At 37.1% G+C, this 12,592-nt stretch overlaps 1 protein-coding gene across 2 annotated transcripts in view; it reads left to right on the top strand.

Moving 5' to 3' along the window:
- LOC135719182 (protein FAM107B) overlaps window positions 1–12,592 on the top strand; it is a 36,871-nt gene that overhangs the window by 19,304 nt on the left and 4,975 nt on the right. Inside the window, exons 1-2 of one of the 2 annotated variants that reach the window (XM_065241768.2) lie at window positions 165–342; window positions 10,805–11,045. In XM_065241768.2, coding sequence (XP_065097840.1) covers window positions 264–342; window positions 10,805–11,045 — 320 coding nt within the window. In that variant the 5' untranslated portion in view covers window positions 165–263. Of the gene's footprint in view, window positions 1–164; window positions 343–10,804; window positions 11,046–12,592 lie in introns of those variants that run through there. The other variant, XM_065241767.2, reaches the window with a different exon arrangement.

Genomic DNA, 12,592 nt, shown 5'->3' with positions numbered 1-12,592 from the left:
ATTTACCAAAGAGAGGGGGAGAGAGATTAAACTCTCCACTAATCCTATCAAACTCGTGGGAGAGAGTGAAGTGGGCGGGATTGTGTGTAAAAAAGGGAGGAGCAGAAGGGGCGTGTCTTTGAATGTCCAGTGGTCATGTGACTGTTTACACTCTAAGAGAGCTGGCATGTGTGTGAGAGAAGAGCAGGACCGGCCCACACATAAACATGTAGAATATCTCACACATACACACACACATACACACAGAGTCAGGCAGAAACGGGATGGACCAGAGAGTTGAACACAGTTTGTACCCCTCTGATGGCCACCCCAGCAGACCCAGAGATGTGATGATTAAATCAGGTAAGACAGATAAACACTCTGACTGAGATTAGATGACGTGTTGTAAAAAAAACTTTTGTAGAACTTCGGGAAAACTAAGAATGAATGCATTTTATGGTCTTACCGTAGATTGTGGAAGAAAATAGCAGAAGTATGTTTATTACAAAGTAATACTAGCATGTTGTATCAAAATATATCAAATACAGTACACCATAGTTGGGTAAATGTATGAATAAACCTACTGGGTTGTTGTTAACCCAGCATTTGTGTTTAAACAACCAAGCATTTGTTTATTTATAACTCAACTATATGTTCTGTTTGATATTTATACAACCATGGGCTAAAACAACCCAATTTTTTTTAGATATACAGTAAATGTCCAAAGTAGATGCATTCACACATTTGTTTGTGCACTTGTTTGTTTCAATTCACGCTTGGGTGAAATAGTAACAAACACATCCTTTTGGGTTTAATTGAATCTATTCCGAGTCAAATATGGCCGCTTTCTTGGTTCATTAAAACCAGTGGTTGGGTTTTTCCATATTTTACCCAACAATGAGTTAAAAACACCCACTAATTTCTCTCTTCTGTACTATATAAAAAATGAAATCCGTACAAAATTTGATAGACAAAGATATAAGAATGGTAGAGAAGCACATACAGTTTTCTTGAAAATACTAGTGCATTACACAAATAAGTGTTACGGCAATAAAACGATTAGTTTTTTTTACTTAAAAAATTAAGTTTTTGTGCTGTCTTAAAATTTTGAGTTAATTTAGCTTAAAAAATATTACTTAACTCAAAAAAATATGTTAAGTCAACTAATATGGAATAAACTCAAAATAACACTTACTTTTTCATGTGCTTTGGTGCTCCAAAAAAATAACAACGTCATAAGTCGTTTGTGCAAGCATCTTATTACGACGTAAAGTGACGTATTAAGGCATTAGTGTCCTCTAGTGGCAGTAGCTTATAAATACAACCTGTTGTTACGTTTTAAGGTTTTTGCCTTATACATCAGATAAGACATTTAATTTAATGAATTTGTAAATGTAGAAACGATTTCAAAAACATATATGGTTATAAAGATATTTTGGATCATCTAACCCCACCCTCACCCTAAACCCAACCACTTGTCAACCATATAAAACACAACACGCAAGTAAAAGTACAGTCAGGTATTTATTGCATTAAACAGTATAAAAGTATTACAAACTATTCACATTGCAAACCTTGCAAACTGAAGCCATACGATTACTTTATATGAAGAACTCTGTGATAAAAACGCACAGTCAGATCTCATACAAACATAAACCAGCATGACGTAATCGGTCACAAGAACCAATAGCGCTTCACATTCTTAGCTAACGTAATGTTGCGATTGGTCAGGAGACACACGAAAGCCAATGCCTTTTCACAATCATAGATGACGTAGCATCACGGCAGTTTTTGAATCAGTCTATACCAGATCTGATATTTACAGTGGATTGTCCTCACTTTTGCATCGTGTCTTCAAATAAACTGATCGTTTGACCTCGGTACGCTTGGTATATTTTTTAAGTACATTTTTAAAAAGTTGTGACTGTTTTGTATGTTGTTTTATATCATATGATAGATAAATGGATACTTTATTTGCCCTAAATGCCTGAATAGTGTAATAAAATACAATTAATCCTGGCGGTTTAAATTGAAAATGTTATCCCTGATGTCATCATAGCAAAATTATACCCCAAAATATAATTTTATACGTTAATATATTAAGTTTCGGTAGAGGCGCTAATTTAGTAAATGCATCTTTTGGTCGTATTTGGTGAAATGGACAAACGACCAAAGCAATCGTATGGGTTGGAGGATATGTTGACATTATGGGTGTACGCTTCAAAAACTCTTTATTGGCCATCATAAATCCAGTTTGGCATTTCAATGAACTGACATGTTTTACTAGGACTACATGAACTAAAACACTCTTATGTACGTTCAAATGAAGGAGCATCAGACACGTATGCTATAAAACTGAGTGTAGGTGTTTTTAGGTTTCGCTATATCTTTGCATCCTACTGACAAGAATGAGCATCTTTCACAATTTTGTTATTTTAATGTTTTACCAGTAGTATCTTGCTGTGTGTTTGTTTTAGCTGAAAAGCACAAGGTCCACGCTTTCTTTGTGCCTGACATGATCAACACCAATAAACCCTTCTCCATTTGTTTGAACAGTTATCTTAAATCATTCAACTCACATTTTACTGGACATCTATTCATCTGTTCAACAATTAACGCAATTATTTTTCTGTAAAAAAAATCCGTAGAAATTGCAGCTGGGTTGCCGGTAACTTACCGTAGATTTAAATGTATGTTTTTTACTGGCAACATTTTGTTCAAAGTTAAATGAACATTAAACATTTTCAAGTCTTTGTCTTTACAGAGTAAAACTAAAGAAAAAAAGCATCAAGCAAAACATTCTGGGAAACAAAATCTGAAGCAAAAAACTGAAAAAGGTTGATGATGATTTCTGGTTCCCAGAATGCTTTGCATGAGGCTGTTATTGTATAGTTTTATTCTGTAAAGATAAAGACTTGTTAATATTTAAAATTGATTTAATTTTGAACAACTCTTGCCAGTAAATAACATAAATTTAAATCTACGGTAAATTACCGGCAACCCAGCTGCAATAACATTGTAATTTCTACAGATATTTTTACAGTATACACAAAGTTTTGAGTAAAAAAATTACATTAACTTATCCAAGTGTCACTGTGACTCTGCAGCAAAGAAATATTAGTAAAAAACAGCATTATTTTTATTTACACTTCCAGTTAGAAGCTTGAAATAGGTTTTTATGTGTTATTGTCCAGAGAGACTGCTGCTTTGATTCCTGCTGGGGACTTTTATAATGCTAATTCCCTGTCTGAGAGCCCTGCCTAAATTTTACTGCTTGCCAAGGACCTGCATTCAGAGGGGATTATGGGAAATAACACTGCACTTCCACACACACAAACCCATGGGAAAATGGGATCCCAGGGCATCCTCCGAAAACGCTGACGTCGTCATGACAACTGTCAGCATTCTGTTTGTATACGATCCATTCTGGGAACAAACTCCTTACGTAACAGAGGATTTTTTTGTATAAACAAAAATGGTCTTTTTTGCTGAACGCCTGGGACAAAACATGACAATAAGTTCAGTGATGCAGAGAAATCCAAGGTGTGCTACATAACCATGAAGCCAGGCTGATTAAATTATTTGTTTTACAAAAGATAACATAATATTATCATATCAAAATATCTTGGAAAAACTAGTCAGTGGCTGCAAAACCCAACCAAAGTCATTTTTTTGTGATATACTGTTTTCTAAAACCCTTTCTATAAGAACTGGCATCATTGATGTTTATCTCACCAACTTTGATGTTCCTTATCTCATCATTAGATTATGAGACTTTATCCTGGGCTTTACAAACAGGGTCACATTTGGTCATTTTATGCTATGATGGGACAGTGGCTGCAAAAAAATACTTTTGGTTGTCAGCTAAGGAACATGGCAAAGCACATTCTGTCATTTTTAATGTTTTGCAATATAATGCAATGAAATGATAGTTTTGTATATGTAAGTTTTAACAAATCTTTTTAAAATTGTATTTAAGCACACGAAAGTTAGGGCAACTACACAGTACAAATTGAGACCATGCATCATTTTTAATTATGCTGTATACAGTATATGATTAAACAACGGCACCCGGTGCGGCGGCATCAACAGTCTCATGCAAATCTAATTGACCCCAGCGTTTCTTGGAAATGGACTCAGATTTGATCAGCGCAATGCAATGATGTGTGACTCCTGGTTTTGTGGGGGGATGTTGATAAATACATTATGCCCATAATAGAAGGATATTCCCTTTCAGAGCAGATACAGTCCGACCTCTGCTGCTCCGCAACGTGTTATAGATCTCTAATCAATGAGACCAGGATGGACTTCTATAGTAGAAGATTATGTGGAAGTACAAAGTGGCGTTTGATTCTGTGTATGGATAAAAACTGTACTCTAGGTGCTAGACAACTAAAAAAATCAGCCCATTCTCACCAAAAAGCGTACAAATGACACGCAGTGTGATTATCGTGCAATACATATGCCAAATTCCGCTTTTGCGTGCATATGATACGCCAGCCCTTCCCATTCACTTATGTGGCGAATCGTTTCGTGTCATTTTATTTATTGTTTTCTCATTTGTTTTCTGTTTTTTTTTACCATTTTCGCTTGGGTTTAGGGTTAGAACAACTTTTTGTTATTTAAAAATGACATCCTAACCCAAACCCCATCTCTAACCCCAACTCCAAGCGACAATGGCTTAAATATAGACAAAAACATATAGAAACCTGTATATTAAATAACCTGCTTAAACAAATCTGAAATCTAACCCTAAACCCAAGCGAAAATGGTTTAAAAAACAGAAAGCAAATGAGAAAACAATAAATAAAAGACACGAAACGATTCGCCATATAAGTGAATGGGAAGGGCTGGCGTATCATATGCACGCAAAAGCGGAATTTGGCGTATCTATTGCACGATAATCACACTGCGTGTCATTTGTATGCATCTTGTGAGAATGGGTTGCAAAAAATAGAGATTTGTTGGTTCAACTTGAAAAAGTAAATTACCTGATTGCCTTAAATATTTGAGTTTATTCAACTTAAATGTGCACTGTGTACCTTTTAGAACAGTGTTCTTCACTCCCAATCCTGGAGAGCCGGTGTCCTGCAAAGTTTAGCTCCAACCTTAATCAAACACACCTGCAAGCTAATCAATGTCTTCATGATCACTAGAAAATCACAGGTAGGTGTGTTTGATTAAGGTTGGAGCTAAACTCTGCAGGACACCGGCTCTCCAGGATTGGGAGTGAAGAATAGTGTTTTAGAAGGATCTCTTGACAGAAATGCAATATAATATACATAACTATATTATCAGTGGTGTATAAAGGCCTTACATAATGAACTGTATTGTTTTTATTACCTTAGAATGAGCCGTTTTTTCTACATACTTGTACACCGCGGATCGTCGTTGTCATGTTTCTACAGTAGCCCTAAACAGACAAACTGTTCTACATGGTGTTTCATCCATAGACATTATATACGTAGACGCCTCATAGACTGACACTGTCTATTGGAGCTGATGTATCAGAACAGCCGCCATCTTGGATGGGTCCCCAATGCGCCTCCCCTGCATTTATTTCTACTGAGGAAGGTGTATCCCCAACTACAATAATCGTAACTCACCAAATTTTTACCAGATTTTCACACGTCTTGGTAACACGTACAACCCCAAATCAGAAAAAGTTGGGACACTGTAGAAATTGTGAGTTAAAAAGGAATGGAATAATTTACAAATCTCATAAACTTATATTTTATTCACAATAGAATATAAATAACATATTAAATGTAGAAAGTGAGACATTTTGAAATGTCATGCCAAATATTGGCTCATTTTGGATTTCATGAGAGCTACACATTCCAAAAAAAGTTGGGACAGGTAGCAATAAGAGGCCAGAAAAGTTAAATGTACATATAAGAAACAGCTGGAGGAGGACCGATGTTTAGGAATAGGAATGTTGTCCTATTCTTGTCTAATACAGACTTCTAGTTGCTCAACTGTCTTAGGTCTTCTTTGTCGCATCTATCTCTTTATGATGCGCCAAATGTTTTCTATGGGTGACAGATCTGGACTGCAGGCTGGCCATTTCTGTACTCAGATCCTTCTTCTATGCAGTCTTGACGTTGTAATTGATGCAGTATGTGGTCTGGCATTGTCATGTTGGAAAATGCAAGGTCTTCCCTGAAAGAGACGACGTCTGAATGGGAGCATATGTTGCTCTAAAACTTGGATAAACCTTTCAGCATTGATGGTGCCTTTCCAGATGTGTAACCTGCCCATGCCACACGCACTCATGCAACCCCATACCATCAGAGATGCAGGCTTCTGAAATGAGCGCTAATAACAACTTGGGATGTCCTTGTCCTCTTTAGTCCGGATGAAATGGCGTACCAGTTTTCCAAAAAGAACTTCAAATTTTGATTCGTTAGACCACAGAACAGTTTTTCACTTTGCCAAAGTCCATTTTAAATGAGCCTTGGACCAGGGAAAACGCCTGTGCTTCTGGATCATGTTTAGATATGGGTTTGACCTATAGAGTTTTAGATGGCAACGGCGAATGGCACGGTGGATTGTGTTCACTGACAATGTTTTCTAAAAGTATGCCAGGCCCGTCATGATTTCCATTACAGTAGTATTCCTGTATGTGATGCAGTGCCGTCTAAGGCCCCGAAGATCACGGGCATCAAGTATGGTTTTCCAGCCTTGACCCTTATGCACAGAGATTGTTCCAGATTCTCTGAATCTTTGGATGATATTATGCACTGTAGAGGATGATAATTTCAAACTCTAGGCAATTTTTCGCTGCAGCATTGGGGGAATTGGTGATTCTCTGCCATCTTGACTTCTGACAGACACTGCCACTCTTACAGGCTTTTTTATACCCAATCATGTTGCCAATTGACCTAATAAGTTGCAAATTGGTCCTTCAACTGTTTCTTATATGTGCATTTTGAATTTTCTGGCCTCTTATTGCTAACTGTCCCAACTTTTTTTGGAATGTGTTGATCTCATGAAATCCAAAATGAGTCAATATTTGGCATGACATTTCAAAATTTCTTACTTTCAACATTTAAAATGTTATCTATATTCTATTGTGAATAAAATATAAGTTTATGAGATTTGTAAATTATTCCATTCCTTTTTTACTCACAATTTCTACAGTGTCCCAACTTTTTCTGATTTGGGGTTGTAAGTAACTTTAGTTACGATGACATAATATTATAAATGGTAAAAAAACATAATTATTGTTTAGTCCTACTTGTGAAAGGTAATCCATGCGATCTGGTATCAATACTGCGCCGGTTATTGCAACCATAAGCTGCACAAAATACAGGCATAGTTGCTCTGATTGACTCTGGTGCTAGCGTAGAGTGAGAAGGGTTTTGAAATTGAGGTTGATTACAATTCGCAATCTCACAGCTAAATGCCGCTAAAAAAAATCACATTACAGACATTTTTAAAAATATTAGTTAACTCAAAAAAGATGTTGTTAAACCAGGTAACTTACTTATATATACTTATACAATATATTATCCCTGTATATACAATAATGAACACAAACATAGGCATACTTTCTCACAGTATACAATTCACCTATAGACAGCCATTGCAACATAAAAAACAATTTTGAATTCAGCCCACAAACAGCATTTCATGTATGAGTTTAAATAGTTTTGCAAGAAAAGTTTTCAACAAAATTTCAGTATGCGGTCTATAAGCTCAAAATTATATTTTTTGTACTTTATTAGGCTTCAGCTAAATGCATATTTAATCTTACACCATTTCTAGAAAGCATAAAAACGTAACTGCGTTTGTTTAAGAGCTGCCTTTTTGTCACAAATATAGAAATGAAATAAAATAAAGAGTTAGGGGCCAAACAAATTTTAAATGTTTGGAAACGCAAGGCGTGGCTTTTAATATTGCTAGGCCACCACCGAGAAGCTGTCCTGTTGATCAAATATTGAAGTGTGAGTGCTCTTTTGCTGTTAACTTTCATATTAGCAGAAACTTTAAAAAAGAGGGTGCAAAAGCACGCAGTGAGAGGTGCACAAACACGCAGGAAAGAAAGAGTGAGTTCAGTCTGGGGTGCGTTTCCCAAACAACGACGCAACTCGCTGCTGAACCAACATAGTACGATGCATAGTTGAAGAAACTAACTACCTTGTCACGACTGTTCCCGAAAGCATTGTAACTTTGTCGCACATTCGTCGTTTGAACCATGTTGGTTTAACAACATAGTTGATGATGTCACGTGGGAGGTGAAGTACTAATTAATCTTTTTAAATCAATTTAATGTAACATATATTTAATCAGAAGACTGATTTTGTTATCGTGATTTAGTAATCTATTGTTTATTTTCAAGATATTTAATTCAAGCGCAAGTTCCCTCTTACGTCACTCCTCCCAGGGATTCCCCAGGGTCTAAAAGCTCGAATGCACAGTTTTCAAATGCTGAGCTTAAATTCTGTTTACAAACTGTTTTTTGCTTACTTCGTTCAAAAGCATGATCAACGTAAGTCTACATATAATAACAAGGAACGATGCTTCTAACCACAGGTGAAGAGCTGTCGTTCAAACCACACAAGTTTGCGATGCAATTTGCGAATGTTCGTTTGAACTATGGTTTCGGGAAACACCAAATCGTTAAACTTTGTCAGTAATGACGAAACTTACGATAGTAGTTGGCTAACGATGCTTTTTGGAAACGCACCCCTGGTTGTTCCAAACAACTGTAAACTTTCGTCACAACAAAGAAAGGCCCGCCTCTCCCCTCATTCGATTGGACAATGGAAAGACACAAATGACATCGGACTCTTTTCCGCTCTCAGCGCTTCTTCAGAAACATGTGGTGTGGCAGGTGGCAAAAAATGCAAGGCGTTTGGCACGCATAAACAGCACGCTTACTGCCCATAGAAAATCATAAAAAAATGCCTACAACTGCAATAAACGCATTTGATGTGATCAGCCCTATACTGTTCAATATTTAAAAGATGCTCAATTTGACAAAAGTCTTTTATTTGTTATTTAAATTTCCTTAAGTTTGTTAAAAATAACGAGTCAATTAAATATGTATACGCTCTGTTGTCTAATATCATTGGAAATGCTGTATGTACTTGTTAACCTCCGATACCAAACTCTGGAGCAAAAAATACTTTCACATGCATGAATTCTCTCTGCATGTCATCTCCTTTCACACACTGTGATTGAGAAGTGCTAAGAATTGAGCTCAGCTTTTTTAATATTGTATGGTGGAGAGTGTCTCTGGTTCCTCCTCCCAAGGAAAGCATTGTTTTTTTAGAACATATGACACCTGATCTGCTGTCACTTTAACACGGATCACTGCACTTTTAATCTGTCCGATCCGGAGAGGAGTGGCCCCATCTATGATGCACTGGGTTGTGTTATTATTGATGTGCAAGCTCCATAAACCTATAGTTTTGTATGAGTAAGTAAGCTTTGAATTTTACAGTTTATTACACTGCAAAAAAGACTTTCTTAATTAGTATCTAAAAGTTCTTAAATCAAGATGCATTTTCTCTGAGCAAAATGATCTAAGAAAATAAGTCAAATTTAAGTAAATTTGTGCTTAAAACAAGCAAAAAATCTGCCAATGGGGTAAGAAAAAATCTTAAAATAAGTTTACTTTTTTTCTTAAGCACTATATTTTTTAAAAAAATTCTTACCCCATTGTAAGATTTTTTTTCATGTTTTAAGCACGAATTTACTTAAAAATTTTGTCTAAAAAATAGTCACTTTTTGCAGTGTATAAAGTGAAATAAAAATTAAAAGTGGGGACATTTCCTAATTCAATTGTCAAAATATAATTGAAATCTTATTTGTTATTATTTATAAATTAACCCCCTCAGGCTCTGCATCCAGTGGAATGGACATCACATGTTGTGTGGTTCAAACCAATAAAAATGGTCTGAAGGGGTTAAAAAAATTTTTTTCTTTGTATTGTTGTGGGTTTGTGGAGGACAGAACGCCAAAAAACAGGTCATTTTATCATAAAGTAAACTTGGTGTTTGGGTGAATTGTGATTTAAATTTAGTTTTGGGTTCAATTCTCACTATTTTCTAACTAATAACTATGACTTTTGCCTCTTTATACTTTAGGTATAGGGTATGATTAAAGGATGTAGAATACGATCATGCACAAAATAAGCCTTTTAAGTGCTAATAAACAGACAATATAGTCAAAAGCATGCTAATAAGCAACTAGTTAACAGTCAAAATTGGAACTAAAACTAAACTGAAAGGTGAATTTAGCAAAAAGGTCTGGTAAAGTTTAATATAAATTAGGATGTTAAATCATTTTCATTATCATAATTTCATCTTGTTTGTGTTTAAAAGAGGACTCGGGGATAAGTGATATGGGGGTGGACATTACAGAAATCATTTTGTGGATAAAAGATAAAAAAGCCACCAAAACTAAACCCACTGTTGTGGTCCATGTATGGTGGTGTGGTATGATAGAGGTCTGGTGTTGTTAAAATCTTCAAATAGCTGGCAACCAGGAAATGAAGATAAGGCATTTCCGCCCAAACCCAAATGAACGTAAACACTGTGTGTGTCCACCTGCTGCCTTTGCTCCTCACAACTCAACTCACATGGAAACATTTAAACTGGTAGACAGAGAAGCTGTATGCAGTAATATATGTCCTGTAAACGCAGGCTGTCTGATGTGGTTTGTTTATAGCACACAATGTCACTTCCTGTTGTTTATGTTCTTCTTCTTCTTCTTCTAGCATCATTCTGCTTCCAGTAAAAACAGTCAATGACGGGAAAACTTACTTCCCTTTAACATAATCTTCTCATTCAAGTTTTCTTTTTCCCCTCTTCAGCTTCAGCATATGCCGATATCCAATGGGAACAGCCTCACCAACCGAGAACCCCGGACAGAGACCCGTTCGGTTTCCCTCCCCATGGACCGATCCCTCCACTGGCCAGTTATGCTCCTCAGCCCGATTACATGACAGGGGATGATGATGATGATCTCATCAGGCCTAAAAAGCTGGTTAATCCAGTGAAAGCCTCTAAAAGCCATCAGGAGCTCCATCGAGAGTTGCTTATGAACCATAAAAGGTATGAGGATACACATATAGTATATAGTTTTGCATAGATGACACATTTAGCACTGTACAGTTTTTTTATGCATGAAAGGCATTGACATTAAACCAATTTGGGTAGCATTCTCTGCACTTATGCAACAAAAAAGGCAAATACATGACTCATTATGGGTCATGTTTAGGTTCAAGGAGTGCTGAATCAGTCCAGACCTTGGGTCCACCCATCCTTTTTGCATTAGCGCTCGGATTAGCATTGCGCAGTTGCTTGGCAACAGCACACTTTAAATCATGTGGGCAACAGAAGCCCCTTTATGCACCTTTTTCCCACTGGCTTTCTTTTCGAGACACTTTAGGGGCTTAAGATGTAAGGAACTCAGGGTTGAGCCAAAAAAAGGCCAAGATAAAGCGCTCACATGCCACTCGGGTTCTGCCTTGTGTTTTCACACAGGGGATATGAGTGCTTATCTAAAGTGGCTGACCAATTGGTGTTTGTGCCTCAGATCCTGAGCAAACAGGAGAACTCAAAATGCTCCTGTTGACTGTGTCGTTGTTGTTTCCAGCATTGAAGTAACTAAAAAGGTAACACTACTAACTTGTGCTACCAGCAAACAGTTGTTTAACTCAAGGAGGTTGCAGTGTATAATGAGATTCCTGTTTTCATTTCCGATTTGCCATTCAATCAATTCTAAAAGGATTATTACACCATATTTAAATGCAAGTACTGGGACCAGCGGTTTTAATACTCAGACTAATAAACCATTGAGTAAAGGACCAGTAGAATGCCATAAAATTACAGCTTGCTATATTGACATACTATATATGTTTGCAACCATGTAAACCCAAGACACTCGCTGGCACATCGCCGGCTCCACCATTAAGCAGGTATCCGTTAGTCCCCATTGGCACTTGACGCGGCAGAAGACAGTCAATCTGTGAAGATGTTAAAAAGAAGAGAAAGAGATAAAGCGTGAGGACAGATAACAGCGGGTGGCGTCAGGAAGGGTGGCAAAGGAAATAGGTCACTCTTTGAACTGTGCCTGTCCCTTTTCTAAACCGTTCTCAAGATAAGATGTTTTATGTGCCATTCTGTGCTAAACCAAACACTGACAACATCAGTCAACAGCAGAGATGCTAAAAGAAGAGACCAAAAAATACAGACAAATACGGATCGGATGTCACCATATCTCCGTCTAATATGGCCACGGCATGAAAACGGACACCATCTATGGATCATTTCAGGAAGAGGTCGATGCAAGCCATACTGGCAAGTTACTATTCATAGCTGTGAGTTCAGGCAGGACTACAGACCAGCCTGATGTTATACGCGGACCCTCAGGAGCCGTCCGGGGGCCTGATGTTTCTCTTGTATCTTCATTAATTTCCCATCACATTTGTTTGTTGTTGTCTGGGTGGTTTGAAGGACGCCATTTAAATTAGCAGCAATGTTAATTTGAACTCCTACATGTGTTCAACTCGCGTACACACACACACACACATGCGCGCGCACACACACAGACTGTTAATTAAATTAGGTGTGAGCTTCATCGGGAGGTGACGCCAGGG

This window comes from Paramisgurnus dabryanus, chromosome 14 (genome assembly GCF_030506205.2).
Source record: "Paramisgurnus dabryanus chromosome 14, PD_genome_1.1, whole genome shotgun sequence".
In the NCBI taxonomy this organism is placed as follows: domain Eukaryota; kingdom Metazoa; phylum Chordata; class Actinopteri; order Cypriniformes; family Cobitidae; genus Paramisgurnus; species Paramisgurnus dabryanus.
The sequence above is the reverse complement of the archived record's forward strand: the minus strand, read 5'-3'. Positions and strand labels throughout refer to the sequence as shown.